General features: G+C 42.5%; 1 protein-coding gene across 1 annotated transcript in view; it reads left to right on the top strand.

Annotated features, from left to right (window-relative positions):
- Nucleotides 1-18816, top strand: part of PLCZ1 (phospholipase C zeta 1) — a gene marked incomplete at its 5' end in the record, with an annotated part of 126223 nt that overhangs the window by 95285 nt on the left and 12122 nt on the right. The window contains one exon of the mRNA XM_065423279.1: nt 14453-14625. Coding sequence (XP_065279351.1) covers nt 14453-14625 — 173 coding nt within the window. The remainder of the gene's footprint in view (nt 1-14452; nt 14626-18816) is intronic.

Genomic DNA, 18816 nt, shown 5'->3' with positions numbered 1-18816 from the left:
TCATCCTGAATTCCGAACCAGAGTCACTTTCATGTAATGGGACATTAATTACTTCTGGATCAAGTACTTGCAACGAATCTTGCTCTTAATGGTTATACAGTTATTGTACAGCAGTCAAACTTGGGTGCTGAGGAAGGCCAAAGAGTGGTGGATTGACATTTTTGATTCATGTTGTCTTTTCTGCAGCTCCATATTAAGTGGCAGGGCAAGATCAGCAATGAGGCTATTCAGAGCTGAACCCACCAATCAGCACTGGTTCAGTTCTGGCATCTTTCTTGGTATATAGATATTATTAGGATAGAAGACCAACAAATTATGAAACATATTTACCAAGGAATGCTACTGCACAGTCAGCAATCATGTGGTTTAGAAAAGTTTCTGTGGCGTGATACGATTGCCAACAATGGACAGATTAAACAGCCAGCCCATTTTAATGACCTAGTTAGAGATCGATCCAGGTGGTGCTCAATCTGCAAGGAGCCTACATCCCTTTGGGATTTGTGTGGATGATGATGATGACACAATCTTGCTGCAGTCTAGGAAACCTTCTGTGTTAAAATGTTACTCCCAAAAGTGGAAGAGGATTTTTCTATTCACAGCTAATTACAATCTGTCTCCATGCTCCATCCCTATCTAATCTAATTTGAACAGTTTACTCAAATTTGAAGTCTATAAAGTCTTTTCTTGTCATCAGTCAAGTGCACCTGCCTGCCAGCTCAGTATACCATGTGCCACTTTATGTTTTTAAAGTCATTCATTATCCTACCCTCATTGGATTACTTAAATGACTGGTTCATGTCTTTCTACTATTCAGTGAGCATGTTAATTGTCCTTGACCAGCACTCTATACTTGTCATCCCCACTTGAATCCCGCTACTGGTTCCTTGTTTTCCATTGCAACAAGTTCACATTTCTTGACCTCACTTTCAAGGCTGTCACAATTTTGTGCCTATCTTCTTCATTGCTTTTCTCTTATCTCTTTCCCCTATCTGACTATGATGGTAATCTCATCTGACTCTTTGTCCACGTCTCTCACTAGTGTCTTCATCTTGGTGCTTTCTTCCATATCTCCCTTCCATGTCTCACTCACTCTAAACTAGTCTATAAGGCTTTTCTCCTTCATATCCCTCTTCAGAACCCACAACTGCTGTGATGCCTACAAGAAATCAGTCAATTAACAATAGTGGATAGATCAGTAGCAACTCCCACATCCCAACCCACCATCAAACCTTCCATTTTTAAAGTTATTTGGAAATATCAAGTTTGCACTTAGCTTGTCTATATAATCACATTGTCATATTACCTGCCTACCTCCTCATCCCCACCTATCCTTTTCCATACTCACTTGTACATGCACTCTGGAGCAGGGACCAAGTCTTCTTATATGTGTATGCAGCCCTTTTAGAATGGTTACTATTGATATATAATTAAGTCCCATTGGTCTCCTACAAGGATATATAAGCTGGGATAAAGGACAGTGATGTCTGTTGGTACTATAAGGCTCTGGAAGCTATGCTGTTACATCATATATGGTGAATAAATTGTATTTCTCACATCCTCCAATAGATGGTCCCAAGCATGCCACAGCTATTTATATGGGAGACAATTCCAAGGTCTCTGGATCTTTGTGATTAACAAGAGTACTGGCTTCTGTGTGTCTCCCTAGTGACTAAGGGTACGTCTTCACTACCCGCCAGATCGGCGGGTAGCGATCGATCTATCGGGGATCGATTTATCGCATCTCGGCTAGACGTGATAAATCGATCCCCGAACGTGCTCCCTGTCGACTCCGGAACTCCACCAGAGTGAGAGGCGGTAGCAGAGTCGACGAGGGAGCCGCGGCCGTCGATCCTGCGCCGTGAGGACCAGAGGTAAATTGATCTAAGATACATCGACTTCAGCTACGCTATTCACGTAGCTGAAGTTGCGTATCTTAGATCGATTCCCCCTCCACCCCCCCCAGTGTAGACCAGCCCTAAGAAACTATGGCTGCAGATATGGAAAACTTCAATATCTTTCTATGTAGAGGACTGGTCATATGAACTGTGATTTGGCAGTCTTGGAAAGGGTGGCATACAAAAGAAATAACGTGTCAACATTTTGAAAACATTGGATGTGATACCCATTTACACTGAGACTCCCATTATACCTATACCACTCTGATAGGGTAAAGGGATCACTGAGGATCAGACTAGGGCTGTCGATTAATTGCAGTTAACGCATGCGATTAACTCAGAAAAATTAATCGCGATTAAAAAAATTAATTGTGATTAATCACAGTTTTAATTGTACTGTTAAACAACAGAATACCAATTGAAATTTATTAAATATTTTGGATGTTTTTCTACATTTTCATATATATTGTATTCTGTGTTGTAATTGAAATCAAAGTGTATATTATTTTTGATTACAAATATTTGCACTGTAACAATGATAAACAAAAGAAATAGTTTTTTTCAATTCACCTCATACAAGTATTGTAGTGTAATCTCTTTGTCGTGAAGGTGCAACTTACAAATGTAGATTTTTTTAATTACATAACTGCTCTCAAAAACAAAACAATGTAAAACTTCAGAGCCTACAAGTCCACTCAGTCCTACTTCTTGTTCAGCCAATCGCTAAGACAAACAAGTTTGTTTACATTTGCAGGAGATAATGCTGCCTGCTTCTTGTTTACAATGTCACCTGAAAGTGAGAACAGGTGTTCTCATGGCACTGTTGTAGCAGATGTCTCAAGATATTTACATGCCAGATATGCTAACCATTCATATGCCCCTTCATGCTTTGGCCACCATTCCAGAGGACATGCTGCCATGCTGATGATGCTCATTAAAAGAAATGCATTAATTAAATTTGTGACTGAATTCCTTGGAGGAGAATTGTATGCCCCCTGGTCTGTTTTACCCACATTCTGCCATATATTTCATGTTATAGCAGTCTCAGATGATGACCCAGGACATATCGTTCATTTTAAGAACACTTTCACTGCAGATTTGACAAAACGCAAAGAAGGTACCAATGTGAGATTTCTAAAGATAGCTACAGCACTCAACCCAAGGTTTAAGAATCTGAAGTGCCTTCCAAAATCTGAGAGGGATGAGGTGTAGAGCATGCTTTCAGAAATCTTAAAAGAGCAACACTCAAATGCAGAAACTACAGAACCCAAACCACCAAAAAAGAAAATCAACCTTCTGCTAGTGGCGTCTGACTCAGATAATGAAAATGAACATGCATCGGTCCGCACTGCTTTGGATTGTTATTGCTGGTGAGTATTTGCTTCAGGTTGGGGGGTTGTCTGTAAGTGAGGACAGGTCTGTCTCCCAAGATCTGTGAGAGTCTCTCGCTTGTCCTCGCTTACAGACAACCCCCCAACCTGAAGCAAATACTCACCAGCAACCACACACCACTGAACAAAAACACTGACCCAGGAACCTATCCTTGCAACAAAGCCTGATGCCAACTCTGTCCACATTTCTATTCAAGTGACATCATCATAGGACCTAATCACATCAGCCATGCCATCAGGGATTCGTTCACCTGCACATCTACCAATGTGATATATGCCATCATGTGCCAGCAATGCCCCGCTGCCATGTACATTGGCCAAACTGGACAGTCTCTACGCAAAAGAATAAATGGACACAAATCTGACATCAGGAATCATAACATTCAAAAACCAGTAGGAGAACACTTTAACCTGTATGGTCACTCAGTAACAGACATGAGGATGGCAATTTTGCAACAGAAAAGCTTCAAAAACAGACTCCAATGAGAAACTGCTGAACTTGAATTGATATGCAAACTAGATACAATCAACTTAGGCTTGAATAGAGACTGGGAATGGCTGAGCCATTACAAACATTGAATCTATCTCCCCATGTAAGTATTCTCACACTTCTTATCAAACTGTCTGTACTGGGCTATCTTGATTATCACTTCAAAAGTTTTTTCTCTTACTTAATTGGCCTCTCAGAGTTGGTAAGACAACTCCCACCTTTTCATGCTCTCTGTATGTGAGGGCAGGTCTTCACTACGGGGGGGGGTGTCGATTTAAGATACGCAAATTCAGCTACGCGAATAGCGTAGCTGAATTCGACGTATCGGAGCCGACTAACCCCGCTGTGAGGACAGCGGCAAAATCGACCTCCGCGGCTCCCCGTCGACGGCGCTTACTCCCACCTCCGCTGGTGGAGTAAGAGCGTCGATTCGGGGATCAATTGTCGCGTCCCGATGAGACACGATAATTCGATCCCCGAGAGATCGATTTTTACCCGCCGTTTCAGGCGGGTAGTGTAGACCTAGCCTGTGTGTATATATATCTCCTCAATATATGTTCCATTCTATGCATCCGAAGAAGTGGGCTGTAGCCCACGAAAGCTTATGCTCAAATAAATTTGTTAGTCTCTAAGGTGCCACAAGTACTCCTATTCTTTTTGCGGACACAGACTAACGGCTGCTACTCTGAAACCTGTCACTATTTCTTTTGTTTTTTTACAGTGTAAATACTTGTAATCAAAAATAAATATAAAGTGAGCACTATACAGTTTGTATGCTGTGTTGTAATTGAAATCAACATATTTGAAAATGTAGAAACATCCAAAAATATTTAAATAAATGGTATTCTATTATTAACAGTGCGATTAATCACACGATTAATCACAATTATTTTTTTAATCGCTTGACAGCCCTAGATCAGACGCATATTTGTTTTTCTTGAGATGTATAATCAATGCTCCATTGTTATACACTGTAAAACTCTCAATCATTGTACCACTTCAAATGTTTTTTGTTCTCCAACACCTTGTAGATGATCTCTCCACTTCTTTGTTTCTTTCTTCTCTTCTCCTCCTTTCCTACCTTCAATTTGTTCCTTTTTTTAGGGGAGAGTCACCTCCCTTCTTCTTTTGATTGATTGAATAATGTAACATTCCAGGGCATAGGCGCTGCAGCCTAGTGGTTGTAGTGGAGCCAGACGGCGGAACTGGCATCATGGTTAGAAGACAAGTCGATGGTCAGAGCCAGGAATCAGGACAGAATGTGAATTGTGGTCAGGAGACAAGCCAGAGATCAGAGCCAGGAGTCAGGAGTGGGGTGTCCGGAGGGAGGTAGAAACTAGGATTGGAGTGGGAACAAGTGCAAATTAGAGCAAGGATTGGTACATGAAGCATGTCTGTTACAGCTGCCAGCACAGAATGCATTGAGTGGCTGCTGTGCTGCTATGGCTACTACAAGGCTAAATGATGATCAACAGGCTTTCCTGTCCAATCAGGGAGCACGGTCACTTAGTGAGCGTTTCCCGGCCCACCCCAGCTACTCAGGTTGCCAGGTGACAATGCCTGGAGCCATCTGATTCCTGACACATAATTGTATACTTACATACTATCCACTAAAAACTTTTAATAAAAAACAATGTTCTTTGCTGCCCATGAACTTGTTCTGACATCTCTTAGGTCCAACCGTACCCATTTTATATGCCTTAACATCTGGGAGCAATTCTTCCAGATGGCAGTCTTTTGGGAACAGAACTGTACCGCAGTGCACCATGATCATTGCAGCTTCAGTAAGCTTTGTTTAAACATATTTTCATATGCTTATAATAAACCAACAAACTAAGAAATGTATCCATTCATAATAAGATCTAGGAGACTCAAGATATTGCTTGAATGCTTGATTTCCTTGTTGGTTCCAAAAGTGATGCCTTTAATCAGTTATAAATTAATATATTTCTTCATCATAGTTTCTTTTATTCACAAAATCCATTCTTTACTTGCAAAATTAATTAGATATGGTAACACTATATTATCTGTTTCTAGAAGACTATATAACACTTATAGGCCTGGGTAATTTTTATAAGTGTCCTAATAGCCTATATTGTGTGCCACTTCCAAACTGCAGAACCAGATGGGATTCCTAGCTGACTATCTTGTTCTTTGTTGAACACTGGAAATGTATCAGATCTTAGGCTGATGGTAAATCAACATAGCTCCATTGACTTTAATCCAGCTACACTGATCTCCATCAGTTTTGCATTTGGCCCACAGTTAGGATAATGTTAATCTTATCTTTTCATTTTTAGTTGGATATATTCAAAATAAAATATTAAATAGATGCTACTTGACCCTGGACTGACTAAGTCTTACCTAACTGACTGAAGTAATTGTTGGAGATGTAACCACCAGCCTTCAGCTCATTCACATATAGTATTCTTGGGGCTCGCATACAATTTAAAACATTTGGGAGGGATTTTAAAGGTTCAAAATACAGTTAGGTGCTCTACTTCCATTGGAGGTCACCAAACTCATTTTTATAGCTGGAATCTCCCCCTTTGCCATTATGTATAGCAAATACAAAAAAAAAGCCCAAAACAAACAACCGTGTTAAATACAGCATTATGTAGCACAGCTAAAAATCACAGAAAGTTTTTGAAAAAAAGGCCAATGTAAAGATCCCAATGGGAATATTTGTTTAGCTGGATTACTTGTTCTTTATATTTATTACAACACAAAAAAATAATATTCTAAGCTATTTTTTTTCAGGGTGGCCTCCGTTCATTGCCACCAATAGGATGCACGCCAGTGATGCGAGACTACTGGAACTTTCTAGAAGCAGTGCCCACTGTGTGCCATATGAGTGTCTTGCAGCACCAAATGTTCATAGACCAAAGTTATATATGGGACATACAGCACCCCTGATTGCCTTCCAACCACAGTTGCCTGTGAACCAAGGAACCCCAGACCTCAGTTTGATTTTCAGAAATCTCACTTTTTCTCTAAAAATCCCATAGTAAATCATTACTTTTAGAATTTTAGTGTTAGTTAAGGGTGTCATCTTTGAGTAATTTTCTTAGTTTTTAAGTCAGTTTTTGAACTTTCTTCATAGTTATGGAGTTAGTTGCTGGACTGACTTTGGCTTGGTGATGGTGATATGGTGGACCCAGCCTTAGGTTAAAATGCAGTCTCTGTTTTCCTAGATCCAGAGACCGTAACTCACTGCTTTGTCCTCTTGTGGGGAAGGCCAATCCCCTAGCTAGTGTTTGGTGTATAAAGTCCTTGACATCCTGGACTGCCAGCTTTCAGGCTTTGTTTTAAGGAAGACTTGAAGGTGAAATCCTCTGAGCTGCGTGAGATTCAGTCTTCTGATTCTATGCAGACTCAGAAAAGACTAGCTTTAGTCTCCCTAATCCACTTCAGTGGCCAATGTGAAGGATTCTGTGCTGATATCATTCTCTGAGTCAATAATGAGTCCATCTGAATTAAACTCCTCTGTGGCTTTGGTGTGGGTGCCAATACCAAGGGGCTTTTGGTGCTGAATGGGAGAGCTAAGGAACAAGTTTAATTGACATAGTAGTAAAAACACTGGAAGCTTCTGGAGTCTTTCCTACACTCAAACTCTCTCTGGTGGTAGCATGGTAGTACCAATGGGAATCTTTTCCTAAAATGTCCTAATGTAGAGATAGTCCCAGACTGAGCATGTTTGGGTTCCTTTCCAGCATATGTCAGAGGTTCAAAGCCACACAACAGTAAAAATCCCCAAGGCTTTCGAAACAGCCAAAATAAATAATCAGTTTGGCGGGGCTACAAAGCACATTATAGAGAAATTCTTTCAAAGTTCCACCTTCAAGCTCAGCAAAATCAGGAAGTGAGATTGCACAAAGTTCAATGTCTCCTGGCAAAGAAGCTCATCAAGACCGTGCAAAAGAGGACATGGGTTTTTAATCTAGGTACTGCCCAATTCCCTGACATCTAAGACCTAAAATTTTACATGGTAATTTTTTTTTTCAAAAGAAAGTTTCAGATCCCAGAAAAGGTATTCTGTTTTTCTGATCAATGAAAAGTATGTGAATATCCCCACCTACAGGTCAAAACCCAGAAGTGCTGTTCTTACCATAGAAGCCCACAGTTTAGCGCCCTTTCTCATGCTGTGTCAAATCCCGTGCCGAGCACGTGCAACATTTATAGTTGAATTCTGTTCAGTCAGTTTTCAGTCAAAGACTTCTACAGTAGGGGTCCATGGACCACAGGTTGAATTTCTAAAGGGGTCCGCACCTCCATTCGAAATTTTTTAGGGCTCTGCAAATGAAAAAAACATTGAAAACCACTGTTCTAGATTACAGCAATGGGCTATGAGCCATGCAAACGCCAGTAGTACAGGATATACTTCTTAAGCACATGATGTATCTCAGATATTGTCATATATGAACACTGCTACAAATTCTTTGTATTTTCTTTGGGCTGGAGCTGGTACCACATGTATTCACAAAGTGCTTAGTGGCAGTTCTCATAACTATACAGATGGACAACTGGCTGATCATGGGCAGCATGCTGGAAGGAATCCATGGATATATTATGCCACCTTTGGTGTGCTAGGTCCCTGATAAACTATTCAAAGTCACGGATTTAGCTGAAAAGACAATTGGAATACATTGGAATCCTGACAGACATGACTTAATTCAAAGCCTTCTTTTAATTGAACTCTAGTTAGGATTCAGGTCATTTTACATCTGGTAGGATTTGCCAGAGCCAGCAGGTATCTGCAAGGATGATGTTGACGTAGGGCCTGTGAAGGGGACCACTCACCACAGTGGCCCACCCCATGGTTGAGCAGGGTGTGGCAGGTTCTATTCTTTCCTGGCACTTCCCTGTTGGCAGCCACTCTGGGGTGGTCTGCCCCTTCTGTGATTCAGTCCTCTGGCCAGGTCACATGTTTTATGCCATCCCCTTTTGGGGTATATAAAAAGTCCAGCAGTTGGGGCAGCCCCCTGGGCTAGGTGCAGGGGCTCCAGGTCTTCCCCCTGGCTTGAGGTCTCAGCGTCTTAACCCTTCTGTCCTCAGATGCTTCTTTTCCTTAGACTCTTTGTTTTGGGGGTCAGCTTCTGCCTTTGGTACCCCGTAGGTGTTGGTAGGGGAATCCAGGCTCACCCTGTCTGCCAGGTTCCAATCCAGGGCCCAGTGTAAGCAGCTCTGTCCTGTACCACCAAAATGCTATACTGCTGCCTCCCCCAATCACTCCCTTTTCTCAAAGATCCCTCTTTCTCAACAGGTAAAGTAAAGGCATTAAATACCTGGAATCAAAGATAAAGTCTCAGACCTTCTGAGATTCACAAGTCTCTTCCCTTTGAGTTTGGCAACTTTATTACAGCCATACTGCAGGTAGCTGGAGCTCCTTCTGAGGAGCTCAGAATGCAGGTCAGTTCACCTCCACTGTCTGCTGCCTTCCTGAGCTGAGCTGCTTTCCTTTTTAGCTGTTCCTCCAAGCCATGCGTGCTTTGCAGGTGGAGCTGCCTGGGTCCAAAGCAGCTGCTTAACCCCCTCTCCACTTGTGTAGGGTTTGTATACCCCATTACAGGGCCTGACGGCTGCAACAGAGTTTTTTTAATATCCATGGTATATCTCCACATGAAACAAATTCAGTGGACCTTGAAGTCTCTGTGTTCTCAAGCCTTAGGGAGATTCATGCCTTTTCGGTACTTATCTACAAAGATGTTGATGTTCTGAAGAAAGTTCAGAAAAGAGTAATGAAAATGATTGGGAGGCTGGAGGGACTGACTTAAGAGGAAGCACGCTAATAGTCTACAAATGTTTAAAGTGTGTACCAAGGGGAGAAGCCTGACTTAGTACTGTTCATGTCCTTGCTGCTATTCCATAACCAGATCTTTAGGTCAATTACATGTAACTACTTGAAAATATTAGTTTAAAGCAAGGTTCCTCAGTCCTTTTCATATTTTGATGCCACAGTCTTCCTTTCACATCCTGCCCTCCTCAGATGTGCCCCAGAATCTTTTGCACCATTTCCTGTAGATCTTCAGTGTTGCTGCAATAGTTCATGCAGGTCTGTTTACCTTTGTGCTTGAGAACTGATTAAAGGAGACTGCACAAATTTGGTTCAACAGAGGATTAGAGAAAGGGAGTGGAATCAAATTCATGTGTTCTTGCTCCCCTTGACAACTGTTGGTTTAGTTTCAGTATTGCCGGGGCATCTGTCTTGTTATGGTCCATTTAGAAAAGAAAGTTAAGAACCCGGGATGACAATAGAAACTTGTATTCTTTCTTTAATCCAGTCAGTCAGAATGGGAATTTTTTCAGCTACTGTTCACAGACAGACACAATCGAATAATAGACATGCCAGGACAGGCCAAGTTTGCCAGTCACGTTGCTGATATTTTCACTGAATGATTAGGAAATAAAAGCTGAGCATATACGTATATAGTAAAACAAAAATCTTCAACTGAAATCTTATCTCTGTTACACGAATGTAGCCATATTGACCTTAATGGCTAAATTAAGAATCTTATCCTCAGTACATTTTTCATTTCTAATTTGAGGCAAAAAATTAAGTAAAAATACAGTGCTGATGTTCTGGTGTATCAATTCACAATAGTATTGCTCTATGTTTGTACTACAGTAGTATGTTACCTAATACAAGACACCATCAAATATTCCCCATTGCTTGTTATGCTTGTTAAATCAGGTTTTTCTGTTTAGCAGTTTATGAAGCTTGGCAAAGTTAGCAGCAGTTTCATTATGTACATTCATGTAGTTTATTTCATCATGCGGAAGTTACAAAAAACATTTGCAATTTTCACTGCTATTTGAAGCCATCACTGTTTTGTTTTTGTCTTGATTCACAGCTGCAAACTTTAAACTATACCATCACAAAAGACATGCTGACCTACTTTATTTTATAATTCCTTGGTAGTAAACGTTCCAGTGCATTCATTGCTAGTACAGGCATCTTGCTTTTAAAATCTGAATCTGACATGAAAGGATTAAATGAACTCCAGGTTTCTTGCAGTACGAATCATAAACAATTGGATGCTTTATAAATATCACTACAGAAATCAAAAGTGAATCAGTTAAAAGGTGAAGAAGTTTTTGTAAGGAAGAAGGATCCAAACTTCTTGCATTTTCTCCTTGAGACAAAGAATTTTGAAATTTGCTACATATTGATTTAGTAGATTGTATTCTCTCATTACTCCTGGGGGAATTCAAATTCATGTCTCCCGCAGCTTTCTTTGCTTCCCCACAATAAAATGACTTTCTGACAGGGAAGCAAAGAAAAGCTGCAAGAGCAGTCATGCCCCACTCACTAGTAGCACAGGTACAACATTTCAGACACCCAGAGCAGCTGGCAAAGTGGTAAATCACCGCGGGGCTGGGGACACCCGAGCCAGTGGCTCCTACCCTGAGCCGAGATCAGCTGCTAGTCCTGGCTGGCCTAGAGGCAGGAGAGGATAGGACTTCCTCTTCCCCTGCAAGGAGTGGCTGGTGCTGTGTCAGACCCACCCCCAGAACTTCCCGCACTGCAGAAAGCTCAGCATCCTCTTCTGCTTCCTTCCCCCATCACTCCTCAGCTGTGGGGGGAAGAGTCACTGTACGGGGAGCTGCTCCCCCATCCACCCAACCCCTGTGCATCCGGACCTCCCATACCCAGACATCCCTGCCAAGCCTCACCCGGGTACATCCAGAACCCCCATAGTCCTCCATACCCAAACCTCACCCCACTGAACCTCAACCCCTGCATCTGGAGCCCCCCTGCACCTGGAGCCCCCCTGCACCCAGACAGCCCTCCACTGAGTTCCCTGCACTCAAACCCCCACCCTGATGCCCCATCCCCTGCACCACCCTGAGTCCCCACATCCAGATCCCCACACCACAGACTGCCAACTAGCTGCACCCAGACCCCCACCCCACCAAGCCCCACTCCTCCAGCATCCGGAGCCCCCCTGCTGAGAACCTCACACCCAAACCCCTCTGCTGAGCCCCAACAACCTCCACCTAGAAGCCCCTGCAGAGTCCGATTGCCCCTGCACCTGGAACCCACCCAATGAGCCTCTGTGCATCCAGATCCCCCCACACCTAGATACCCCACTGAGCTGCCTGCACCCAGATTGTCCCACACAGAATCCTCTCAACCCCCACCTGACTCCCCCCACACTGAGCTCCTCCACACTTGGATCCTGCCCCACACCCAGTGCACCAGGCACAGAGGGGCATGGCCCCAGGGTGTTTCTGGGGCAGTCCCAGGCCTTGTGCTGTGTCAGGGTCGGGTGCAGCCTCACCACTGAGTCCGTGTCGTGGCGGGGGAGGGGGGGGAGGGCTGCACGGTGGATCTTCCACCTTCATACAGCCAGTGGCCTCTGCTCCCCACTGCCATGCTGGAGCCTCTGCATTTATTTATTGACAAATAAAATTTGCAGAATTTCACAAAATTTTGTGCACAGAATTTTTAATTTTTTGGTGCAGAATGTCCTCAGGAGTATCTCATGGAACACAGAATAAGGCTCTCTACCTGCATTATTATTAGAAGTGACTTGTAGTACTTAAAGGCCTCGTTTTATAGCTGTCAGGACATCGAGTAAATACCTTTTTATCATCATGCTGTTTAATACATGTCATATTAGTTCTTTACTTGTTTGACTAGTGAATTTTCCATGATGAATATGAACAAGAAACTCCAAGATGCTGGAACAGAGAAAATTTCATTAAGTGTTGGCATTATCTCATGAATTATAATATCTTGCTAAGAAGTGCGATGTTTTATTTCCACATTGCAGCTGCAGCAAACAGAAAATGTTCTGAGCTACTGGGAAAAGGAAAATTTGACAGGTGTGAACTGATAAAAATCAGCATCTTAAGCTCTGAGGAAGTATTTTGTTCACATAGCAATTAAAAAGTGTTCACAATCATTCCTCACCATACATAAACATATTTGCAATGAAAATTTTTAATTAAACTTGAAACTTCTTGGGCTTCCTGGCCATCTTGCGAAAAGTGACACCCATTTTTTATTAAATCACTACAATTGCCACATGCAGGCTCACAGTCGTGCCTCTTCCCCTTCCACAGCAGAATTTCACTGAGCCAGGGTTCATTTATAGATGCAGTGCAGATAGGACCAGATGTTCTGATTTTATAGGGACAGTCCCGATTTTTGGGTCTTTTTCTTATATAGGCTCCTATTATCCCCCCACCCCCTGTCCTGATTTTTCACACTTGCTGTCTGGTCACCCTAAGTGCAGAAGTTAGAAAAAAAAAAGCTGAAGTATTTCCCAAGGGTTACATTTGTAATGTATATGGAAAGAACAGAATACAGTGCAATAGCAGAGAACAGAGGGGAACGCTTTCACGCTCACACACTCGCACTCATGGTACATGGATAATTCCTTAGTGCAGTGTTCTTCACTATTTTTGAAGTGGGGGGCCACTTTGGCAAAAAAACCTTCAATGTGAGCGCCACATCAACTACTAAATTAACACATTGCTTACTACTCCTTAATGATGTCATGTTACAGAGCCACTCATGTAACTAAAACAAAGTTTATTTGTACAATAAAATGATACTCCTTTTATAAAATAATAACCAGGAAAAGATATGGAATTAAAAAGGCATCTATGCGAGTAAACTTTTAAGAGCAGAATAATGTGAAATTTACTTTAAAAACTGGATGAGCGAAAGTGTGCCTGTTCCTCCTTGACTTTGTTCATGCAGTATTTGTAAGCTGTCATCGCAATCCGAGTAAGGCAGTCCAAATGTTCGTTGGTCAATTTGTTCCTCTGTTTCCTTTTCACCCCTCTGGCTGGGGGTGAGGGCTCTAGAGTGGAGCTAGGGTGAGGGGTTTGGGATGTGGGAGGGGGCTCAGGGCTGGGGTAGAGGGTTGGGGTGTGGGGGTGAGGGCTGCAGGGTGGGGCCAGGGACGAGCGGTTCAGGGTGCAGGAGGGGGCTCAGGGCTGGGGCAGAGGGTTGGGATGCAAGGATGGGGTGAGGGCTCTGGCTGGGGGTGTGGGCTTGGGTGGGGCCGGGGATGAGGAGTTTGGGGTGCAGGCAGGCTGTCCCGGGGCTGGGGCCAGAGGACTCCCCACAGCCCTCTCCCTGCCGGCAGCAGCTAGCTCCGGGGAAGGGGTGCCTCTCTCCCCCCTGCTGGCAGGCAGCGGCTAGCTCTGGGGGAGGGGCCTTTCTCTCTCCCCTGCGGGCAGGCAGCATGGAGTTCCGGAGGAGGGGCCCCTCTTTCCCCTCCAGCAGCAGGGAGCTCTGGGGCCAGGGGAGAGGCCCACAGCAGCCCTGCAAGCCCCAACATACTCCCCTCCCCAGTTCCCGCCCACCCCCTACCTTTCTCCTCTCCAGGTCCCTGCCGCGCGGCCCTTTAGAGCTGCTGCACAGATATTTATAACCTGCTACGTGGCCATGCGGCCATGCAGCTTACAGGGAACTTAGCGAGCCTCACTTAGGGTCCATGGCGCTGCCACTGGCTCGCAGGCCTTTCAATGCAGAACACTGCCTTAGTGCCTACTACCAAACTGAAAAGATAGCAGCGTCCTACATGTGAAGACAATGGCATCCTGCATGTGACAGTCTATTATTATTTCATTTTAATAGCTGTTTAAACTACAACTAGTGTTAGGTTACTTCTGAAGCATTGTCATCTGCAATATTCAAAATATTATTTTTCTTACAGTGGCCTTAAATTTCCAGACACCTGGACTACAAATGGAGCTGCAAAATGGAAAATTTATGGACAACGGTTGTTGTGGCTATCTTCTAAAACCAGAATTCATGAGAGGTTCTACTACGCAGTTTAATCCATATAATGTAACAGGAAGCCATAATCCAGTAACTCTTTCAATAAGGGTAAGGGTGGTTTATTGACAATCTCATTTATAATTTATGGAAATATCTCTCATTGAATTAGCTGAACTATATTAACTGCCTCTCATAAGTATTTATTACTGGTACCTTTTCTTTTTCTTCAAAAGCTCATTGTGCCTTAAGCTTATTTAGGGTGACCAGACAGCAAATGTGAAAAATCGGGACAGGGGGTGGGGGATAATAGGAGCCTATATAAGAAAAAGACCCAAAAATCAGGACTGTCCCTATAAAATTGGGACATCTGGTCATCCTAAGCTTATTGGATAACTTAGTACTATAAAGCTCCTTGATATCATAGTGCCAACATATTATAGTCAGTATTGCTTATATGATTTCTTAGTTTCATTTCACATCATTTTGCTTAAAGACACTCCTTTCCCTTGATGTTTGAGGAAACAAGTAACTTGTACAAAATGGTGTCTAAATATATATAAATATGGCTTGTACTGAGGTAGATATCTAATTATCTTATGAGACATATGAGCTGCAACAGGGTAAAACTATGCTTACGTCTTTAGTATACAGTGCTGTTGTTAGACACTAAGGATATAAAAAAAGATTTGCACAGAACTCAACTGGAATCTGGTTGGTTACCATTACTTTCATGAATCTCATAGCCTTCCACTCTCTCCACACAGGTTTTCCCTCTCTGCTCCCTTCCACAATCCCTCTCTTCCCATCACTTTGCATTTTGTTCTAATCATTGCACGGGGGCAGGGGAGGGCAGTGGACTGCCTCACATTTTTTAGGGGCACAGAGTGGCCACTCCCTCAAGCAGGGTTTTATGGACAGCTGTCCAGTGTGGGACAGTCCACTACTATGTCCTTTCCAATATAGGAGGGGCCCATACCAAATAAAAGGAGCCCTATAATCCTTATTGCACAGTTACTTGGGAAACCCCTGAAGTTTTCTTACTGGCTGACTGCAGGAAAACCTCATCATCTTTTAGCATAGTTTATATAGTAAAGATGATGAGGTTTTTCTGCAGTCAGCTCAGTTGTGCGGTACCTGACAGCATGGTGTATCCCTAATCCTTATACTCTATGATGAATTTTTGTCCCAACCCCAAAATCCAGATGGCTTTCTATGGCTTGGACGGGGTAAAAGTGGCCTATACTAGGTGCCGCATCTGAAGATCATGGTGGTAGAGTTGGGAAGTGACCACCCTGGCACCTCCTGAAGAACTGAGAGAAGATAGGCAGACCAGCAACACCTCTGAAGACACAAACTGTAAAGCCAAGTTAAGGAGTCTGGGTCTTCCTTCAACTATAATTTATAAACTTATACTGAGTTAAAAACTGGTGAAGTAAAAGAGCAAACCTGGTTAGTCTCCGCTATATGATCGTCCATGTTATATGTGGTAAAGGAAAACTTGTACTGTCACAATGGGAGCAGGATCAAGCTCTATAAGCTCTAATTTGTCATTTTCTTCATTAAATATTAGGCATAGCATATATACTATGATAACATTAATTTGGTAAAAGACAGAATTGTAAAAATTTGGATGGCACCCTCTGTGCTTTACTGTCATACAAACCCTGGTTTAGTTTTAAAAAGCCCTTACAATAGATCTTATTTCTTTTCAACTCCAAAAAGAAACTTCCATATTCTCAATCATTAGAAAACTAGTTTCACAATGAAATGTTATCGCTGAACATACTGTGTACTACTTATTAAATGCTATTTAACTAGCATAGAATTAATGTATAATTGTTTCCTTTCTGTCAGTGAAATAAATTGCAGGAATAAGACATTAATTAAATAGGGATTATAGAATGATTACACAATGTGTGTGCCTTATTCGGCACATCATACTACCCTAATAAGTGAGCACACTGATTACATGATGGAAGTGAATTAATGATTTCAAGCTCTCATGCATATACATCAATTATATTATTCATTATTTATATAGAGTTGTAAGAGATGAGGAAAAAACCTGGGTTGTGGTCTAGGGGTTAGTTAGGATGACTAGTAACAGAAATGAAGTGATTGTGTACAGAAGAGAGAGAGTGCGCGAGCAGAATTTTAGGTTGATAACAGAGTTGAAGGATGTGCAGGCTAGGTAGCAGGAAGTCCAAGGCAGCAATGACATCTCAGGGACTGATGGAATGGGGGCCTCGGAACATACGAGTAATAAGGTTAAAGAGACGGGGATCAGGCAACATTGAAGGACAGGAGATGGTGGTTAGAGAAAGAAAATTCAGAGACAAGCATCAAAGAGAAAACAGTTCACAATAAAGAAGAGACTGAGTTAATTGCCAGGCTCATGAATGGGGGAAACTAGTTTGCTATTAGTACAGGAAACAAGCAAGAGGAAGGCAAAACAACTAAAGAAACGATGTCCCCTTTAAGAAGGTGTTTCTCAAGTGTTTCATTAGCCATGAGTGAAGCTGAACACAGGTTAATTTGAACAAGAGGAACTTTACTAAACCCTGTGCATTGCTCTGTCCATGTGGCTGAGTTGCTTCCAGCCTAACTCCCTACGTTCCCTGTTTTCCTGGTGTCCCTTCAATAACTCACCCTGTAAGGAACATGGTCCCTCTGATGCCAGTTCAGCTGATCATGGTACATGAGGGAAGGAGTAGTCTTAACAAAGTTCATAAGGGCCTTATGTCAGGGCCCTGGTTCAGAGCTCCTGAACTTAGAATCATCAAACAGAGTTGGTCAGGCTAGTCCCCTGGAGCTGGAAAGTAGGGTTGTGATGGGTTGGATCACAGAAACCCCGCTGGGAACTGCCAACGCTACTTCTGCCCCTGCTTTCCCTGCCAGCCTAAGACTCCAGCATCTTGTTTTGCTGAGCCAGACACGCCAGTCTGCTCCTACATGGACCAGGGTCTGAACCACGTGCCCCAAAGCTGCAGACTTAACCTGAAAGCAGTTTACAGAAGTGTTCCTGTCTTTAACACTCAGATGCCCAACTCTCAATGGGGTCCAAACCCAAATAAATCCGTTTTACCCTGTATAAAGCTTACACAGGGTAAACTCATAAATTGTTCGCCCTCCATAACACTGATAGAGAGATATGCACAGCTGTTTGCCCCCCCACCAGGTATTAATACATACTCTGGGTTAATTAATAAGTAAAAAGTGATTTTATTAAATACAGAAAGTGGGATTTAAGTGGTTCCAAGTAGTAACAGACAGAACAAAGTGAATTACCAAGTAAAATAAAATAAAACATGCAAATCTAAGTCTAGTACAGTAATAAAACTGAATATAGATAAAATCCTCACCAATTGCAGTAAGCTCCCTTTTACAGACTAGTCTCCTTCTAGTCTGGGTCCAGCAATCACTCACACCCCCTGTAGTTACCGTCCTCTGTTCCAGTTTCTTTCAGGTATCCTCGGGGGTGGAGAGGCTCTCTCTTTAGCCAGCTGAAGACAAAATGGAGGGGTCTCCCCAGGGGTTTAAATAGACTTTCTCTTGTGGGTGGAGACCCCCCTCCTCTCTCCTATGCAAAGTCCAGCTCCAAGATGGAATTTTGGAGTCACATGGGCAAGCCACATGTCCATGCATGACTCAGCTTTTGCTAGCTAAGCCACATTCCTGTGAAAGCTCAGATGTGGATTGGCATCTTCAAGTTCATTGTTGGTTTAAGTGGTTTTTGATGGGGCACTTAATTTGCACTTTTCTCGAGAAGCTGACCAAATGCTCTACTAGGCAAGTTAAAATCAAGCAAGTATACAGCGAATATTCCTAACTTCAAGTATAAAAATGATACATGCATACGAATAGGAGGAACGTATTCAGTAGATCATAATCTTTACATAGATACGTTACATGGCAGATGTAGCATAAAACATATTCCAGTTATATCATATATATATTCATAAGCATATTCCCATGAAGACTTATGGGGTACACCGTCACAAGGGTGACCACCTTTGTTGGATGGAAATAAGGGACAACAACATGAAAGATAAGGCACAATACTTTATTTTAAGGGACATTTTAGGGACACACCATTTTCTGTAGCATATCATGTATTTTTCTCTCAAGTGTACATTTCTATTGTCCTCAAGTCTACAGTGAAATTATCAGAAGCTTCAATTTAATGTTTAAAATGGTGCTTATTATGAAGGCTTCGATTAAGTCCCGGGTATTTTTAGTACAAGTCGTGGATAGGTCACGGGCAATAAACAAAAATTCACAACCCATAACCTGTCCATG

The sequence above is a fragment of the Emys orbicularis genome, chromosome 1, assembly GCF_028017835.1.
Source record: "Emys orbicularis isolate rEmyOrb1 chromosome 1, rEmyOrb1.hap1, whole genome shotgun sequence".
Lineage (NCBI taxonomy): Eukaryota > Metazoa > Chordata > Testudines > Emydidae > Emys > Emys orbicularis.
The sequence above is the reverse complement of the archived record's forward strand: the minus strand, read 5'-3'. Positions and strand labels throughout refer to the sequence as shown.